The 20,643-nt window shown below is 42.6% G+C and overlaps 1 protein-coding gene across 1 annotated transcript in view; it reads left to right on the top strand.

Annotated features, from left to right (window-relative positions):
* The window catches only part of LOC124852105, a 37,559-nt gene extending 32,419 nt beyond the window's left edge, over positions 1 to 5,140 (top strand). The window contains exons 9-11 of the mRNA XM_047340669.1: positions 1,743 to 1,869; positions 4,376 to 4,737; positions 5,073 to 5,140. Coding sequence (XP_047196625.1) covers positions 1,743 to 1,869; positions 4,376 to 4,737; positions 5,073 to 5,140 — 557 coding nt within the window. The remainder of the gene's footprint in view (positions 1 to 1,742; positions 1,870 to 4,375; positions 4,738 to 5,072) is intronic.
* The last annotated feature ends 15,503 nt before the right edge of the window (positions 5,141 to 20,643 follow it).

Genomic DNA, 20,643 nt, shown 5'->3' with positions numbered 1-20,643 from the left:
AGCAAGTTTTTTACACCGAAAACCGAGTCATTCATCGGACCACGCAAAACACGAGCCGGTAGTTTCTTGTCTGCGGGAGACAGACGCTTCATTCACGAGGCTGTTATTGGACCAGCCCCAACGTGATGGCGTAACCACTGACGTGGCATCTTCAGGAAAGGACGTATTCACGAGCTGAGTGTGACGTTTTCAGAGTAAAACTTCACAATTGACCTTTTCACTTTTGAAGCAGCGGCTATAACAGTTTTTAAATTGTACTTTACATTTATACGGGATGAGTATGTGACTGAGGACCAGTTTATTCTTTCTGGTGTTAAGTTAATGTAATTACATGATTCTTGCTGTTCTGTGTTTGTACCCTCATAGTTAAATGCACTTATTGTAAGTCACTTTGGATAAAAGTGTTGAGTGTTTTAATGGAATATTGAGAAAGTTTAATAACAACAATAGGACAATTGAAGTTCAAATTATGAGGCAATTTCAGCAGAGTTAACAGCTTAGTATGCCATGGACATGTGCATATGGTGCTGAGTTTGCCAGAATTTTGGGAGAACAAATGGTTGGAACTTTGACACGCGATGACACAACTGATATGCTTAATGTGAAGCACAGTGTTTTGGTGTCAGCAGAAAGACTTCTCTGAGAAAGCTGTACAGTGGTGCCACTCTCTCCATTCCAACATATTATCTTGGATGAGCTTGACAGGCAAATGTTGAAATAAATTGCACTGTTTCTAATTTTTCATAGCATTGACCTTTGCTCATGGTATACAATGTAATTCATTATAGCACACTTACTTACATAAGGAAATATATCTAAGCTACAATTTATTTTAAGCCTGGTGTACTTACGCCAGATATTTTAGTTTTGTACCTTAGTTAGTACCTTTTAGAAAAGGTGTTACCTCTGCACCACTGAGTGAAACTATCCTGATTTGCATTTGTAAAGCTCACAGCATTGTCATTTACATGTGAAAGCCTCCACTGGGCCTAGGAGCAGGGGGTCACCTGCCAACATTCTCAGGCTTGTAAAACTGCCAGAAACTGGAACCCTGCGTCAATTCCTGGCAGTTTTCTGTGCTACCTGCAGATTCCTGTGAAAAGCCGTTAACCTGAAATTCCACCGAAATTTGCAGTGACACTAACTGACACAAATTCTTCTTTTCATGTACAGAACAGAGTCAGACACAAGATCTTGTGTCTGACACAAAATCTTGTGTCTGACTCTGTTCTGACATATTATCACTTAAAGCATCATTTAATTTGAGCATCATATTTTTCTTCTCAAGTTTACCTCCACTCTCAATTGACCTGACAGTGTGATAGTTTGACAAAATCCCAGAAAACCTCAGGATTATTTGGTAATTTCCGATGATGACTGGGTTGTTTCCAATAAGGTTACTTGGAAAAAGAGACTGATGGAGACAGGATTGTAACTGGATTTAGTTATTTTAGAAGTGCACACTGTGCACTTAGAGTATATGGATAATATAATATGTGGATAAAAACAAAGATGGAAAAGCATTTATTCAGCAGAAAATTTAGTTTGGTTTGCTAATATGAAATTATTCTTTGCATAATAACAGTTTATCTACAAAATATTTTTAGTGTGCTCTGAAAATTTATTTCAAAATGTTCCCATTGGAAAGTCTTAAATTTTGACAGTAAAATACCATACAAATCAGGAGAGATATGTAAAACAAAACAAAAAACTGACCATCAAAACCTACTTCTCCCCTGAAGGCAGCGCATCTGCAGTAGCTGATAGTTCCAGCACCGATAAACAGCGGAGCAAGAGACGTGGTCGTCAGGCAACAACAGATTTAGAGGTGGTGCTGGATGCCTTCCTCGATTTCTGTGACGAGTACAGGTACATTTCCACTTCCAAGCACTTACTCTTCTCAAATATATCTATAAGGTTTGGTGCACTGAGGTTACATTCTTCGTGTGTCTGTTTGTTGTCATGGAGTCTGTGGCGTCTAAATCGGTCAAACAGTCCATCGAATCCTTCTCCTCCAATGTGAAAGAGCAAATCCTTGAAAAGGTCAGACTTTCCAAAATATGCTGTGAGGAGTCGAAGTAAAACAGCGACTGAACTCTGTCGTTTTCAAGATGTTTCAGCTTGACATTCAGACGTGAAGGCAATTTGTATATTTTACTGCCACCTACTCAAACAGTACAGTTTGCGTTATAGTAAACCCATAGACCTCTGATTAGCGAATCTTATACAGAATTATAATTTCTTAGCTTTTAAGCTTTTTTTTTAAAGTTCACATGAGACATTGTGAAACACTCGTAAGACCAGAAATAGCGTGGCAACTCAGAGTTTATGAGTCATCTCATTGATTACCTCGAGGATAAAGTGCATAAATGCCAGTGCCGTGTTTTTGATCTGATGTGCGAGTTGTGATTTTTCCACACTGGATTTCCAACAACATTTATAATTATCTCTTCATGCCAAAATGTTGCAAAGAAATAAAACATGCTCATGAAGTTTTATTTATTTATATATATTATATACACTACCGTTTAAAAGTTTGGGGTCACCCAGACAATTTCGTGTTTTCCATGAAAACTCACACTTTTATTTATCAAATGAGTTGCAAAATGAATAGAAAATATAGTCAAGACATTGACAAGGTTAGAAATAATGATTTTTATTTATTTTGTTCTTCAAACTTTGCTTTCGTCAAAGAATGCTCCATTTGCAGCAATTACAGCATTGCAGACCTTTGGCATTCTAGCTGTTAATTTGTTGAGGTCATCTGTAGAAATTTCACCCCACACTTCCTGAAGCACCTCCCACAAGTTGGATTGGCTTGATGGGCACTTCTTGCGTACCATACGGTCAAGCTGCTCCCACAACAGCTCAATGGGGTTGAGATCTGGTGACTGCGCTGGCCACTCCATTACAGACAGCATACCAGCTGCCTGCTTCTTCCCTAAATAGTTCTTGCATAATTTGGAGGTGTGCTTTGGGTCATTGTCCTGTTGTAGGAGGAAATTGGCTCCAATCAAGCGCTGTCCACAGGGTATGGCATGGCGTTGCAAAATGGAGTGATAGCCTTCCTTATTTAAAATCCCTTTACCTTGTACAAATCTCCACTTTACCAGCACCAAAGCAGCCCCAGACCATCACATTACCTCCACCATGCTTGACAGATGGTGTCAGGCACTCTTCAGCATCTTTTCACCTGTTCTGCGTCTCACAAATGTTCTTCTGTGTGATCCAAACACCTCAAACTTTGATTCGTCTGTCCATAACACTTTTTCCAATCTTCCACTGTCCAATGTCTGTGTTCTTTTGCCCATATCAATCTTTTCTTTTTTATTGGCCAGTCTCAGATATGGCTTTTCTTTGCCACTCTGCCTAGAAGGCCAGCATCCCGGAGTGCTGAGTTGCCTCTTCACTGTAGACACTGACGATACTGCGGTGATGCCACCATTTAAAGAAGCTGCCAGTTGAGGACCTGTGAGGCGTCTATTTCTCAAACTAGAGACTCTAATATACTTGTCTTCTTGCTGAGTTGTGCACCGGGGCCCCCACTTCTCTTTCTACTCTGGTTAGAGCCTGTTCTCTGAAGGAAGCAGTACACACCGTTGTAGGAAATTTTCAGTTTCTTCGCAATTTCTCGCATGGAATAGCCTTCATTTCTAAGAACAAGAATAGACTGGCGAGTTTCACATGAAAGTTCTCTTTTTCTGGCCATTTTGAGAGTATAATCGAACCCACAAATGTGATGCTCCAGATACTCAACTAGCTCAAAGGAAGGCCAGTTTTATAGCTTCTCTCACCAGCAAAACAGTTTTCAGCTGTGCTAATGTAACGGGTGAGAAATCCCCCAAATATCTTAAAGGACTATGAGTTCAGATCAGTGATGTGTAAATCTAAAGAAATATGTGTTTACTCTAACAGCCCCATCCCTTCCCGTAACCTCACAGACCAGGTTTTCTTAACTGGAAAAATAAACACATTTATTTTATCTAGACACAGAACTTATTTTCCCAGACAGTATAATAATAACATTCGTTTGGAGTGAGTCTTCAAGTATAATTACCATTCGGATTATGGAACGTATATTCTCACAGTAAACCTTCTCTTTAACACAGGGAATCACCTTTCACAATTCAGTTCAAACAACAAAATAGAACTTCAGTATACATTCGAATTTAGTATCACCGAACAGCGGCTAACCAAATATTACATTAACACATGTCGTTTAAGTGCACTGCACCACGGTAGGCATGAAGTCCATATACCGCAATGATACTGTCCATAAAGTTCAGCTGGCTCACTTCGTTCTGTAAAGTCAGTCAATAGTGTCCATTTCACTCGTCGTAAAAGTCAGTCAACAGTGTCCATGTACACCCGGTAGAGATGTTTCTCCGGTAGCAGTAGCTGTAGCTAACTCCAAGCCCGGTGCTACCGTGGAGAATGTCCAGTGGCAGAATACTCACGGGAGGAGACCCGAGGGGAGGGGGAGGGAGAGCGTGGCGAGAGCAAAACACTTGAACCTGCCGTGCGAATCACCGTTCACCGTGGACTCCGACGCTGTCTTCTCGCTAAGACTCACCAGCCGTCCTCCGGTTCTTCCTGACTTGCAGCTTTTCAGTTTGTTTCGAAAACTTCTCACCGGCTACTACTCTGCGCTGCCGTCTTCTCCTTGCAACTTTTCTCTGCCGGAAGTCCCGCCCCCCTCACGCTCTCCATACATGTTGTCTCTTCCCATTGGTCCAAGTCGGTCAGTCATGGGCTCGACACATTCCCCTTTTTCAAACTCTGCCACTACCAAGACTTCTCCACAGCACTGGAATTTAGTGACAATTGTCCGTCAGTTACCTTTGTCCCAGATGGTTTAACTGGTAGGAATTAAGGTGGAACATTCACAATCAACATAAAGCATACATGGGTACATTAGCACACAAATATTAAAACAAAACAAAACACAATCACCAGGTCTATTTAAAAACATAGTCGTTAAATCTCCCGGAAGTTGACCCTTCTGCTTCTCTGAGGCCGAGTAGGCCGTGGCAAATCTTCACTGTCTGTGCTAGACTCATCTGCGTCCTCAGACGGCGCCCCGCCCTCTAACTCACCACCCAAGGCCCCTGGTCTCCACCCACTTCTGACTGTGCGCTAGGTTTCCTTCCTCTCCGTGTCAGGTGATGTACTGGGGGGGTTATGGTGGTTCTGAGTGGTGTGGGGAATACTGCAGGGCAAAAAGATTGCATCACAGGTGTCAGACATGGACTGATACTGGGCCCTATCTTGAGTGTGGGGTTTATGGGTATTGGGATTGGTTCCCACGATGGGGACTTCAAAACACAGGGTTTGAGCTGGTCACGGTGCACAACTCTAGTAGGGCCGCCAGCCTCAGGCCTAATGGTGAAAACGAGCACATCAGGGTTGTTTTGTGCTACAACGAGGTAGGGCTCTGACTCCCACCGATCCTGGATTGTATTTCTACCTCTTGGTCGATGGTTGCGCAAAGGACCCTGTCCCCAGGCCTAATGAGGGCTCCTCGTGCCTTGCGGTCATATATCCTCTTGCGCTTCTGAGAGGCCTTCTGCCCTGCCCTACGGGCCGCATCAGCTGCTGCCTGTAGTCGCTGGTGATGGCCCAGGACCCAGTCATCAAGGTTGTCCACATCACTTACTTCCAGGTCCTTGCCTGCGAGAATGTCCTCGGAGTCTTGCATCCCTTCCGAAAAGCAAGTAAAAGGAGCATACCCAGTTGAGGAATGTATATGACTATTATATGCCATGGCCAACTCTGGGAGATGCTCCTTCCAGTTTCTTTTTTTTCTACAGGTAGAGCCCTTAACATGTCGTGCATCGTCCTATTAAAACGTTCGCACTGGGCATTGCCCTGAGGGTGGTAGGGGCTCGTCCTACTCTTGGCAATCCCATAAGAACGGCAGAGCTCTTTAATGACACTCACCTCAAAATTACGACCTTGGTCAGAATGTAATCTGGCAGGGCAGCCATAATTCACGAACCAGTTCTTGATTAAAGCATTCGCCGTTATACGTGCAGTTTGGTCCTTGGTTGGCACTGCAATAGTGAACCTTGTAAACATATCTGTAAGTACAAGGACATTTTCATAGCCTCCAGCAGATGTTTAACAGGGTATAATCCATGGCGAGCACCTCCAGAGGGCCACAACATTTGTGCAGGTCATGGGGCCTGGGACTTTGGGAATACATCTCTCGTTAGGGCACAGCGCTTGCATTGCTGTACCCAGCACTTCACATCTTTAGTCATAGCGGGCCAATAATAGCTCCGCTGCAAGGCCTCCATCGTGCCCCGCTCACGGAAGTGTCCACCATGGTCATGTTGTGCCTCATACACATGCCGTTGCAAGGACACTGGCACGACCAGTTGGCGTACCTCTTCACCATCTCAAGGGTCTCAGACACACGGAACAGGGCGCCATGCTGCACTTTCAGTCGCTCCCACTGACTGATAAGTTTCCGTTGCGGCCAATTCATTGTGCGCACCACTTGTTTTGCAGGTCTTTCATGCGCTTTCAGAGCAGTCAGCACCGGGCTTATGTCAGGGTCCTGTACCTGTAATTCCCGTAGCTCCTCCCAGCTGTGCCCGCAGATCTGGCTTCGCACCCTGGACTGAGTTGCTGAATGTGCCACTGACTCCGACTGCCTAACCTCGCCAGTGGGCCACAAGCAGGCACGCACTTCCTCTTCTTTTATAACTAGGAAATCCTTCTCTACATCCTCAACTTCAGGCTCTGCAGCCACTGGAATGCGAGACAACACGTCAGCGTTTTGGTTCATCCTGCCCGGCTTATAGTGCACCTCAAAATTGAACTCGGCCAACTGGGCCACCCATCTTTGTTCTACTGCACCGAGGTTTGCGGTCTCTAAATACCTCAGGGGTTGTGGTCTGTAATGACAGAGAACTTAGCATACAGCAACAAGTCACGGAATTTTTCAGTGACTGCCCACTTTAGGGCAAGAAGCTCGAGTTTAAAGGCACTATAATTTCTGTCATTTCTTTCAGACCCCGCAAACCCCTGCTGGCGAAGGCTATCACCCGCTCCACCCTTCTTGTTTTGACTCAGAACCGCCCCAAGACCTAAACCACTCCCATCTGTAGTTACAATGAAGGGTAAGCTAAGGTCAGGATACGCAAGTATGGGAGGTGCCGTCAGACACTTTCTCAGACTATCAAACGCCGCCTGGCACTCTTCGCTCCAGACAAATTGTGCTAATGGAGCCTTATCAGCACCCTTTTTCCTTGCCCCTCAGTGCATGTAATGGCTTTGCCAATTGTGCAAACCAAGGACAAATCGCCTGTAATAAGACATGAAGCCCACCACCTGTCTGACTTCTTTTACAGAGCGGGGGACAGGCCAATCCTCCAGGGCCTTCACCTTCTCCATATCTACGCGCACCCCCTCAGCTGACACAATATGCCCAAGAAATTTGACTTCACTCCTGAATAGGAAGCACTTTTGGGGCTTGAGTTTCAACCCATGTTCGCGCAAGCACCCAAATACAAGGTCTAACTTCACCAAGTGACTTTCAAAGTACCCTGAAAATACCAGGACATCGTCTAGGTAGACCAACAGCACCTCGAAAGCCAAGTCACCCAGGACTGACCCCATTAGGCGCTGAAATGTCGCTGGGGCATTGCAGAGCCCGAAGGGCATGCGTGTCCATTGGTACAACCCAAAGGCGTGGTTACAGCGGTTTTCTCCTGGTCTTGCTCAGCTACAGCCACTTGGAAGTACCCAGCGGTCAAATCCAAGGAGGAGAAGACTTGTGCATGACCTAGGGCGTCCAGCGACTCTTCAACCCTAGGGAGTGGGTAGGCGTCTCGGTGCGTTACATTGTTGAGCTTCCTGTAATCGCAACAAAAACGCACAGACCCATCTTTTTTCATTACCACAACTGCAGGTGAAGCCCATGGACTGCAGCTCTCCTTCAGCACACCCTGTGCGACCAGGTCTTGTACGTGCTGCTTGACTTCTTGAAAGATATGAGGCGGAATCCTGCGATGCCTTTGCTTGACGGGGTATGCCTCACCTGTTGGAATACAATATGTGACCGTGGTAGTATGTCCATAGTCTCGGTCATTTTGTGAAAATGCAGCACAATGCTTCTCCAACAGCTGGTTAAGCTGATGTACTTGGTCTGAGGTAAGCCCCTGGAGATTGGCCTGTACAGGAACAGATAACGGCCCTGGTTCTTCCTGCTTAGACACAGCTCCCTTCTCGCCTGCCAGTGCTCTGACCCTAAGTTCACCCGCCACCTCTTCAAAGGCCACCACTTCTTTCGGCAGCACTTTCTGAGGTTTAGACAACTCAGCAACTCTTGCTCTTGGTGGCAAGATGACTGGCTTCTGACTTGGGTTCATCAGGCGCACTGGGACCTTCCCACCCACCGCGTGCGCTAGGACATTGGCTACAAGCAGTCCAGAGGGTGTGTTGGTACTAGGAGGCCTCCACTAAGACCTGGCATTTCATTTTCGGAGGATGCGACAACGCTTCAATGACTATTTCACTACGGGGGAATGACAACAGCCCGTCTATCAGCTACTTTACCAAGCCTATCTTCCCATCACGGCCCCCAATTTGCTCCTCTTTCCCCATTTTTACAAGAATGCGCCGCAGGCTTGCTCTCAACCCGCTGCCCATGCCTGTCCATTCTCTGGACCCCTCTAAGCCAACAAAGAGGTTGCGTAGTTCACCGAGCACATTCATTCCTAATATCCCAGCTGCCCCATCTTTACCATCAGCCATATCATCTCGCAGCACAAACACGCATTTACCTTGAAGCTTCTTGCCAAAGCATTCAATGTCAGCATGCATATAGACACCCGATTATGGGGATATCCAGTCCATTTGCAGCTGTTAATTTAACCCACTTTGCAGGCGACAGTGATTTGCCCTTAAACAGCTTTTTGAAGTGCGTCTCAGACATTGTAGTCACTTCCGAGCCAGTATCCAAAGGCAGCGGGTATTCACTCCATCGATGAGCACGTCTATAGTAAAGCAGTTGCCGAAGACACTCGGTGGGTTCACCACCTGCTCCATTTCCAGCTGGCCAAGAGGCAGTGTAGCAGGTCTGACAGACGCCGTTCTAATGTTTGCCTGGGTCTGCCCGCTGGCTTGCTCTGGCCCTGCCGCTGTGGTCTTAGCTTGCCATGGTCTTCCTTGGCTCTGCTCACATGTTCGGCCCGTATGCCCAGGCCGTCCACAGGTATAACAAACTAGTCTACCCTTCTGTTCTCGCAGAGGTGGCCTTCTAACTTCCCCCTGTGGCAAAACACGCAGCTCTGTCCTTTGTAACGCTGTAAAGAGTTCATCCTGTCTTGTTGCAAGTTTCTGAATGGACTCGTGCAGCAACTGTAGTGATAAGGCAGGAGGAACACTTTCTGCAGTTGCTGCGCTGACTGTGCCCCGGTTGGGGTTCTTGGCTGGGACAGCTGAGGGGCTTCTTCCTCTTCTGACCAGTCAATCGGAGCTTGCGAGCGCTGAACGTTGGGTAGGAAAACCCTTGGCTTGCCGCTTCATCTCTCTGCGCAGAGTCGTCATACAATCCAAACACAAACTGTTCAGTAAGCACTGTATCTGAATTAGCAAGGGGTCTGGGTCGTGTCGCCCAACCTGCGAAGCTTTTCCTGGAGGTCATAGGCAAATGCCCTAATTTTTCCCCTGCCACCTGTTTGCGGTCATAGAATTCCCTTCGTCTTGTGCTTACAGGGGCTTTATCACCATAAACTTCCTCAAGGATTTCGAAACAGACTTGATGTCGGTAGTGTTATCCTCTAACCTAAGCCTTACAGTAAGTTTAGCTTCCCCCTTCAGATGTTGTTTCACCAGTTCAACTTGGTCTTCTTGTGGAATCTTGCAAACTTTAAAGTATGACTTCATTGACGCTACCCACTCTTCTATGCATGGATCTTCATGACACTTGCTGCCACTAAAATCTGTGCACTTTCTGTCTCTTTGTATGTAGACGGTGGGTTGGTTTTCTGCTCAATAACCACTTTTGCCATAGCCAGTGCCTCTCTTTGGTCACTCCTGGCCTGTTCCATAAGTATTGTTTGCCTGCTCATATGAGCAGATTGTTCAGCAAACTTTGTCTGAAGCTCTTCAAATTGCTTACGCAACTCACTCATTTCTTCCGTCATTTTGACCTAACTTCCAGACCGAGCCCCTATCAAAAGACTGAGACTAATTTGAATGAAATAAAATGTTCTCAGCTTTAAAAGGACACACAATAGTTCATCCTGTTCGTGACGCCAAATGTAACGGGTGAGAAATCCGGTCAAATATCTTAAAGGACTATGAGTTCAGATCAGTGATGTGTAAATCTAAAGAAATATGTGTTTACTCTAACAGCCCCATCCCTTCCCGTAACCTCACAGACCAGGTTTTCTTAACTGGAAAAATAAACACATTTATTTTATCTAGACACAGAACTTATTTTCCCAGACAGTATAATAATAATAATAACATCTGTTTGGAGTGAGTCTTCAAGTATAATTACCATACGGATTATGGAACGTATATTCTCACAGTAAACCTTCTCTTTAACACAGGAATCACCTTTCACAATTCAGTTCAAACAACAAAATAGAACTTCAGTATACATTCGAATTTAGTATCACCGAACAGCGGCTAACCAAATATTACATTAACACATGTCGTCGCTTAAGTGCACTGCACCACGGTAGGCATGAAGTCCATATACCGCAATGATACTGTCCATAAAGTTCAGCGCTACTTCGCTCTGTAAAGTCAGTCAATAGTGTCCATTTCACTGTCGTAAAAGTCAGTCAACAGTGTCCATGTACACCGGTAGGGGAGATGTTTCGTCGTAGCAGTAGCTGTAGCTAACTCCAAGCCCGGTGCTACGTGGAGAATGTCCAGTGGCAGAATACTCACCGGAGGAGACCCGAGGGTGGGGGAGGGAGAGCGTGGGAGAGCAAAACACTTGAACCTGCCGTGCGAATCACCGTTCACCGTGGACTCCGACGCCTGTTCTCTCGCTAAGACTCGCCAGCCGTCCTCCGGTTCTTCCTGACTTACAGCTTTTCAGTTCGTTTCGAAAACTTCTCACCAGCACTCTGCGCTGCCGTCTTCTCCTTGCAACTTTTCTCTGCCGGAAGTCCCGCCCCCTCACGCTCTCCATACATGTTGTCTCTTCCCATTGGTCCAAGTCGGTCAGTCATGGGCTCGTCACACTAACATAATTGCACAAGGGTTTTCAAGGGTTTTCTAATCATCCATTAGTCTTCTAAGGCGATTAGCAAACACAATGTACCATTAGAACACTGGAGTGATAGTTGCTGGAAATGGGCCTCTATACACCTATGTAGATATTTCCTTAAAAACCAGACATTTCCACCTAGAATAGTCATTTACCACATTAACAATGTATAGAGTGTATTTCTGATTAATTGAATATTATCATCATGGAAAAATAGGGACATTTCTAAGTGACCCCAAACTTTTGAACGGTAGTGTATATTATATATAATATATAATATATTTACATACATGTGTATATGTACTGTGTTGTATGAACTAAAACCAAAAATGAAAGATATGGATTAATGCCATGAGTAAGTAAGTAATTTTATTTTAATTGTATTGTCTGGTGTTTCTGCTTTTCCAGGTCTCGGCATACAAGGAGCTCAGGGTTCTAAAGAGAGAAAATGCCAAGGTAACTATGGCAAACTGCAAAGATAAAAAGGCTAAATCCTTCATCTCCTGCTGTGTGAGTTTGACATTCATGGTTTTCAGACATAGCCGACAGATTGTGGTGAAATTCCTTCTCTCTTATCTCTTGTGACATTTGTGATTTATCAGAGATATGCCTTAAAAGTACTTTTCCTCTGAGGGTTGGGATTTCATCACTTTAGCGACTTTTCATCTCGTGCTATCATCACTTCATAATTGTAGTTTGTCTGATAGTGACTGGTTTATTACCAAATATTTACGAGACTAAAGACATTCAAGTCAGCCTCACATATAAGTTGTGTATATATCTAAAATTGTTAGCATGCTAATGTACAATAGTGAACATGGCAGACTTTATACCTGTTAAACATTAGCATGTTAGCATGCAGTCACGGTGCTCAAAGCTGCTGTGGCTAACTACAGCCTCACAGAGGATGGATGGTGCTAATGGCAGCCTCTATTTATTGTGTGTGTGTGTGTGTGTGTGTGTGTGGGGGTATGTGTGTGTGTGTCAGGTAGCTTCTTTGATAAGCACAAAGACAAAGAGACTGTTGGATGCCAAACATGAGCTGATGAGGTAAGAGGCAGCTCAGACACCAATAATGACCATTTATTCTTCTTAGGTTTTTATGTGTATAAGCTAAACATAAAGTAATGAGTCATTGAAAGTATCCACAGTGTTTTCAGGTAGATGTGTAGACCTAAGACAAAAAATATCTTTTCAGTGTAAAAATATTCATCAGTAACCTTCTTTCCCTAAAAAGTGAAAGTAACATATTCTCTCCTTTCCGATCCTCCTCGTCCTCCTCCGGTGCAGTATGGGCGTCCAGCTTACCAGCTCTGCTGCTGGAGACGAAGCATGTTCAGGCGGCAGAGCATCAGCTGAAAACACTCAATGACCAAATGGAACAGAGGCTGAAGAAGAGTGAGACTTGTAATTAATACACTATAGAATATTGTCATACACACAGATATACACACACACTCAAAGCATATATGTTGTATATAAAATATGAGCTGTACTAAAACTACTGGATTTTAAGGCCAGAAGCAGCTCGACATTTCAAATTACACTTAAACCTCCATCATTTTGTCCACAAGTGGCTCACTGTTTATTTACATGTTTAAAAGTATTAATAGTATATTTCCTGTCTTTGTGTCATATGATCTGTACAAACAGGATGTACATCAATATTTTCCTTTCTTGACATAACATTAAAGTTCTACTTTCATGTGAAGTTGAAATGTCTTAAGTATAAAAATAAATTGTGACTAACATACAAACCTATCAGTGTGTTTTCTTACTGTATTGTATTTTACAGGTGTTACAGTTATGTGTTGCATGTATTACTCATGTTGTGGGGGCCCTAGATGTATTCACACAGTTACATTATGGGGATTTGTCGACCTCATGGGTACATGTTTTAAACTTAGGTAAAGGTTTGGGTTAGGGTTATGCAAGGAGTCACTGTGGTTAAGGTAAGAGTAAATCACTGTAATGTCGACATGTGTGTGTGTGTCTGTGTGTGTGAGAAAGCTTTGTGGAACTATTTCTGTAACTTCAGAATTTCAACTACCCAGATCGTACCTCAGTCCTTAAGTGGTGGGGAAATTAATAGTTTCTTTGATGTATGGTGATGCGGACGTGGACGACTCTGCATCGATGCAGAGACAGAACATCATCGATTCATGTTTTCTGCTACGTTGATTTTTGTTTTTGCCATGTCCTGCCACTGCATAATTATAACCACCGCTACTTCAGGATCAGGACAGATGCACAGGTCTTCTTTTACTGTGTCAGTTTCTGAGTGTCCTCCTCCACTCTCCCACAGACCTGCGCTCACTTTACATTTTAACAATAAACACTAATCAGAAGTGTTGTGTATTGACAGCCTAAGTTTGTCCCTTCACGGATACTGTTACGCCCCTTTTATGTTACGTGCTGACGTTGTTGCAATCCTCCGTTCTGTGTGAAAACTAATACAGGTTTACGAGCAATTCTCCCGTGTCTCCTGTGTACTCATTATTGGCAATAGTACCTGATAACAGAGTGGGTACACAACAAGAAGTTAGTAGGACCTGAACAGAACTGATGTTTACTTTGTGTTTGTAGATTCTACTTTAGAGCATTTTAACACATGCACACTGTGCACGTGGTGATAATCTGCTACATACAACACGAGACATGCACAGCCAGGACATCAGGGCTCCACGTGATCGAATCATCCGGATGATGATCCGATGCTATTGATTGAAGCAATACAAGGAAGTAAATATATGCGGTTATCAGATTTTGGGAGCGTATGGTGGTACTTTGAGCAGACACAATCACACACTGCTTTGTTTTTACTCTTGTTGCAGCAGTGCCACGCCCAGGTTTATCAAGGAACACACAGCGAATCTTCATCAGGTTTTAAAAGATCAGCTCAGGTGGAGTGATTAGAGAAACATCAGAGGACCAATGTTGTAGTCTGATTTAAATTGAAAACCTTATTTGTAAATTACTGCACACTTTGTTTGAATATAATAAACTAGAAATACTTTTTTAGCTTACAAATCATGAGGTTAGTGAAGATGTACACTTAGTCTCGCAGTAATAAAAATGTACTGTATAGAATGAAATTCTTGTATCGAGACACCATAACTGCTTTGTAATTGAATCAGATCTCTGAATTGAGAGGTGCCTAGAGATCCCTAGAGACAGTGACATCTAACAGGCCAATATATGAAGTAAATTGCTGTAAAAATGTCCACATTAAGGAAAAATCTTGAAACTTTCACCAAAAGAACTGAGCTGGGACTGCAAAAAGTCAGTTGAAAGATAAAATGAAAAGAGCTTAGAACTGAACTAGTGTTGTGGACTTGGGCCAGATTTACTGTGTACCATGTTTCCATGTAATTGCAGGTCGATTGAAAGAACTTGTGATATCATCATTATAAGTTCCTCCCTTTTTTTCCCCCATCTGCACAGGATGTGAAAGCAGCCATCTTGGAGGATATGGTATGACTGGGAAAGGAAGGAGTCTCCAAGTCCTGAGCAGGTAAAACAATGGCTCATAACTCAGCCTGAGGTCGAACACTAGGACCTGGTCTTTGTGAGGGCCCTGCCAACCTGTTCAGATATGAAATAATTTTCTGGAAGTGAAACATTATCCTTCTCACAACACAACCTCTGGCAATCAAAATGTGTCCTCAGGTGAGGACCACCTACACTCATTGGACTGAGCCACTCTAACTGAGAACTCTTCTACCCGGGATTTTAAGGAAGGCCAAGAGGAACGCACTGCGGTGCAATTTCAGGACCCCAGATAGAAGAGCTAATGGGACTGGCAATGTAGAAGGAGAGGGGAGAGCAACTGACACAAGAGCCCTCCAAAACATGCCTTTCAGATGGACAGCAAAGAAAGAAGGGGGTCTGGAGAAGGACAAGGAGTATAATAAGCTGACACACACAAGGAAGTAAAGGAAGAGAGCTATCCACCTGCTCAGTCCTCTCAGTAATAATGTCGTATCATGAGTATTTTTCTATTGAAAATGTCGGGATGGTTCTGTGGGTGCTTGTTTTATTTCATTTACTTTGGATTGAGAGTGACTACCACCTTTTACAGTGGTTTTATAATGGAAATAATGCACAATTATTTTCTATAATAGTTTCATTTTTTCTGAGATATCTGTGGCACTGTGATATCTCAGGGAATTCTGTGGCAAGGAACCACACACAGCACCTCACACACACACATATCTGCTACTAATTTCTAACCTAAAGGATGAAGAGGGCATGACTTCACTGAGGGTCAGAGGATGACTTATAATACCCAAAGACCCTGACATCACAACATGAACATTTCAGTGTTTTTGACAGTTATTGTCAGATTGTATTTACCATTTAAGTTTGTTCAATTTGGAACAACCTCACATTGATACTTGATTGTTTCTAGTTGTGTTCTTTTAGTGTTGAGCTTCTGGTATTGAACTGCACAACAAACTTAGCTGTCTACAGGGACAGACACAGTCAGGGCGATTTTTCAAATTTATCTATGTTATAACAGGAACAGATGAGATGTGTGGAACAGAGCAGCTAGTAGAAAAGAACAAAACTGAAAGAGAATGGGGAATAAATATTATAAATAATTACTTTTCATGCATTTATATTTGAATACATTTTGAAAACATTGCTTTTATTTTTGCATATACCATAATTTTCTGTATATATTTCTGCATGAGTTTTTTATTTATTTGTATCCTTTACCTTAATGCAAAAAAAAATAATGGGGAACAGGAACAAGTGGTTGTACTAAGGACAGAGAAACTATTGTAAACTGAGAAATCAAGTTACAAAACTCAACCCACGAAAGAAAATGTTATGCTTTGCAATTAATCAGGACAAAGAATGACCCAAAAAGCTGGAGTATGCTTACAGTATAATGGGAAGAAAACCTCCACAACCTACATTCATTGAAAGTGGGGTAATTTTTTATCACAAAACCTAAAGAACGTGCAGATCACTTGAATAATTTTTTCAGAAGCAAGGCAAATAAATTAAGGAAAGAATCATCACAGAGGGCTGATAACAGTTCAACCATTGTCAACATCCAAGACTATATGGAAGGCTAAACTTTGCTAGTTTGAGCTAGCGAACTAACAGTAAGCTTATGGTTCGGCTGGTGAAAGTGGCATGTGGTGACAAACAACCAGGGATGGATGGGATAGATGGTAAACTGATTGGAATGGCTGTAGATTATGTTGCACAACCAATCTGTCATATACTAAACACCAGTCTGAAAATTAACCTTCCTCGCCTGAAAGACGCTAAAATGATTCCTGCCGCAAAGATAAGAAATAATTATCGAAAAATCAAATAGTCGTCCAATAAGCCTGTTACCAGCACTGAGTAAGATTCTTGAGAAGGCTGCATTGGATCGGGGGCCACAGAATACTTCAGTAAATAGTCTGTTAACAAAGTGACCGCATGCCAGAAAGGGAGATTCTATATGCACAGCATCATTGACGCAAATATTGATGACTGGGCGCTAGATCATAGATAAATAAAATGCATATGGAGCAGTCCTCTAGATTTGCTGTTATACTAGCGTCCTTGAACATAAGCTTTCTGGAAAAACACTGTGTTGGTGGTTTAAACCATCTGTAGCTACCTGATGGAAAGTTATCTAATAAAGATCACAGAGAGTCTTCTTTAACGGAAGTCACTGACAGTGTGCTGGTGAAAGTGGAATTCCAGCAGGGTTGTTGCTCCAGGCCTACCATTTCTACCTGATTCAAAACAACATTTACCTCTCAAGCATTAAGAAGTGCAATCTAAGTATGTACGCAGATGACACTACTGTGTGAGTATGCATCAGCAAACAGCAGAAGAATCACAGTCATCCTAAACAGGGAGCTAAGTTCCATTGGAAAGTGGGTCCTTGGAAAAACAAGATGGTTCTCAACGCACAAAAATAAAAAGCATCATCTTTGGGTCTAATTATCTCTCTTTAGAGCAGACAGAGCTGATCATTGCATAGATGAATATCCAACAAACAAGTAAAGGTAACCAAGCTATTGGGAGTCACCCTAGATGATAAACTGGTCCTGGTCAAAGCAATACTGGACACTGGCTGTCATACAAATGGGCAAAGCAACTAGCTAAATGATCGATGCAGAAATCATCTTACACCTGATCTAAGAATACTGGGTAGTTAGCTCTCTTGTTCTGTCACAAGGCTGATTGTCAGATAGTATGGGTAAAATGCCACCAAGAAAGAGCTGAATAAACTACAGCTAGTACACAGAACAAGGCTGCACGCTTTGCTCTACAGTGTCCTTACAGACCCAGCATTGAGGATGTAAACACCACTGGCCAAAAGTTGGGTGACAGGACGGCTGCTGCACCCTGACATACTCTTTTGCAGTCTAAAACACCAGCAGACTAGTATAGGCACCAACAAAATGTAGCCCCTGCCATAACCATGCCACTAGGGACGAGTAATAGAAGGCAGGCTTCACCCCCAGAGCCAATACCAATTTTCTTAAACGCACTGTGGGATACAGAGCCATGAAGTCATGGAACCAACTACCAATAGAAATTATAATGTGACACGTAAATGTTTGTTCAGCAAATAATAAAACACTTGGTACATAATGTACACTAGATGGTGATGTATCAGCATAAAATGCAAATATCTTCTTACATGGTTTGCAGTTTTCGCTTCCACGGAATTGATATATCAGTGTTTTATCAAGACAAAGGTAAAATTGCATAACCACCTATGTTAATGCTTGATATTTCAGAAGGTAAAATTGTAAGATCATTATTTTTATGTATTTTAAACTTTTGATATTTGTATGTAAACGAGGTTCTAAATGTTTGATATTGGTATTGTAATGTATGTTTTGAAATGTTTGATATTTCAGTGTATATTTAAATGTGGACTTGACTAAAAGTAGCTCTGTCTTAGGGTAGAGCATGGGGATCCTTCTAAATAAACAAATAAACAAATAAGTAAAGGACAAAGGACATTATAAAGTTGGTTAAATAAATGAGTAATTTAATGGAGGACACTTAGTGAAATCATTGTTCTTTTGATGTATGTGATGCGGACGTGATCTACCCTGCATCGGCGCAGACAGAACATCATCGATTCATGTTTCTGCTACGTTGATTTGTCTTTTAGCCATGTCCTGCCACTGCATAATTCATAACCACCGCTACTTCAGGATTGGCACACAGATGCACAGGTCTTCTTTTTACTGTGTCAGTTTCTGAGTGTCCTCCACTCTCCTACAGACCTGCGCCTACTACATTTTAACAAACAAACACCAATCAGAAGTTAATAGACTCGAACAGAACTGACGCTAATTTGTGTTTGTAGATTCGGGGCTTTTAGGAGTTTTACACGTATTTTAACACATGGTCAATGAAAACATGGTATAATCTGCTACACACAACACGAGACATGCATAGCCAGGATCAAGCTTAAGTGACCGGAACGATCCGGATTCATGATCCGATGCCATTGATTGAAGCACAAGGAATACATGGTTATCAGATTTTGTGAGCGATAGAGACGTGCACACAACGCACACACTGTTTGTTTTTTTACTTCTTGTTGCAGCAGAATAAGCGACGCCCGCTTTGTCAAGGAACATGTAAAGAACGCATCAGGGTTTTATAAAGATCAGCTCTAGGTGTGAGTGATTGAGAACATCAGAGGACTGTTGTAAGTCCTGATTTAAATTGAAACCCTATTTTGTAAATTATAGGACACTTTTAATAACAGTAACAGTCTAGAATACTTTTTAAAGACAAATCATAAAGAGGTCAGTGAAGATGCACAATTTAGTCTCACAGTAATAAAAATGATTGCAGGAAATCTGAAATTTTGTATCGAGATGCATCGATAATCGCTTGTAATTGAATCAGATCCCTCTGGAATTGAGAGGTGCCTAGAGATCCCAGAGACAGTGACAACTAATATGTCAACATATGAAGTAAATTGTTGTAAACTCTGTCCACATTAAGGAAAAAATCTTAAAACTTTTCTTTATCAAAGAACCCGGAGAATGAATGTTGCAAACGTCATTGAAAGATAATGAAAAAGAGCTTAGAACTGAACCAGTGTTGTGACTTGGGCCAGATTACGTGTACCAGCAGCCTATGTACTGCAGGTCGATTGAAAGAACTTGTATATCATCATTATAAGTTCCTCCCTTTTTCCCATCCAACAGGATGTGAAAGCAGCCATCTTGGAGGACATGGTGGATTGGGAGGAAGGAAGGAGGCCCTAAGTCCCTCCACAGGTGGCAATGGTCACATAACTCCAGCCTGAGTCGAAATATCTGTATCTGTCTGTGCTGCTCTTACAACCTTTGTCTAGATATGAAATACTTTCTGAAGTGAAACATTATCCTTCCTCTACAACACACCTGGCAACTTGTGTGTGTCCTCCGTGGGGTGAGGACCACCTACACCCACACCGAGCTGTTCTCATCGAGAACGGCCTTCTCACCCTGGACTGATAGCGCCAAGAGGAACGCATCAAGTGCAACACTTCAGACCCCAGGATAGAAGAGCTGCAATGCGCCAGACTACAATGGTGAAGGAGAGGGCGACAACTGGACAAGAAACAAACATGTTTTCTAGATGGACAGCAAAAGAAAGAAGGGGGTCGGAGAAGGACAAGGAGGAGCATTGCTTGACGCACACAAGGAAGTAAAGGAAGAGAGTCATCCACCTGCTCAGTCCTCAGTAACAATGTCGTACCATGCAGAGTATTTTTTCTATTGAAAATGTCGGGCGGTTCTGTGGGTGCTTGTTTTACTTTCATTTACTTTGGATTGAGAGGACTATCATAATTTTATATGGTTTTATAAAATGGAACAATGCACAATTATTTTCTGCACAGTTTTTTTTTTTCTGAGATATCTGTGGGCATCATAGGATATCTCAGGAACTCAGGTATGAACACAATAATGTTAAACTTCTCATACACACATATTCACACACTTTCTAACTTAAAGGATGAAGAGGGAACACTTCACTGAGGGTCAGAGTGATGACTGAAAGTCACCCAAAGACTGGACACATCACAACATGAACATTTCAGTGTTTTTGACAGTTATTGTCAGATTGTATTTCACTATTTAAGTTTGTTCAATTGGAAATGAAATCCCCATTGATACTTGGATTGTTTCTGTTGTGTCTTTTAGTATGAGCCATATTGAAACTGCACAAACAAACTTAGCTGTTCATGGACAGACATACCCAGACGATTTTTCAAATTTATCTATGTTATAACAGGAACAGAGATGTGTGGAGTCAGGAGTGTCATAGAAAAGAACAAACTGAAAGAGAATGGGGAAATAAATATTAGAATACTTATTTTTCACATTTATATTTTAATTAATACATTTTGAAAAAACATTGTTTTATTT

This window comes from Hippoglossus stenolepis, chromosome 7, assembly GCF_022539355.2.
Source record: "Hippoglossus stenolepis isolate QCI-W04-F060 chromosome 7, HSTE1.2, whole genome shotgun sequence".
Classification (NCBI taxonomy): domain Eukaryota; kingdom Metazoa; phylum Chordata; class Actinopteri; order Pleuronectiformes; family Pleuronectidae; genus Hippoglossus; species Hippoglossus stenolepis.
This window is presented reverse-complemented; position numbering and strand designations above follow the sequence as displayed.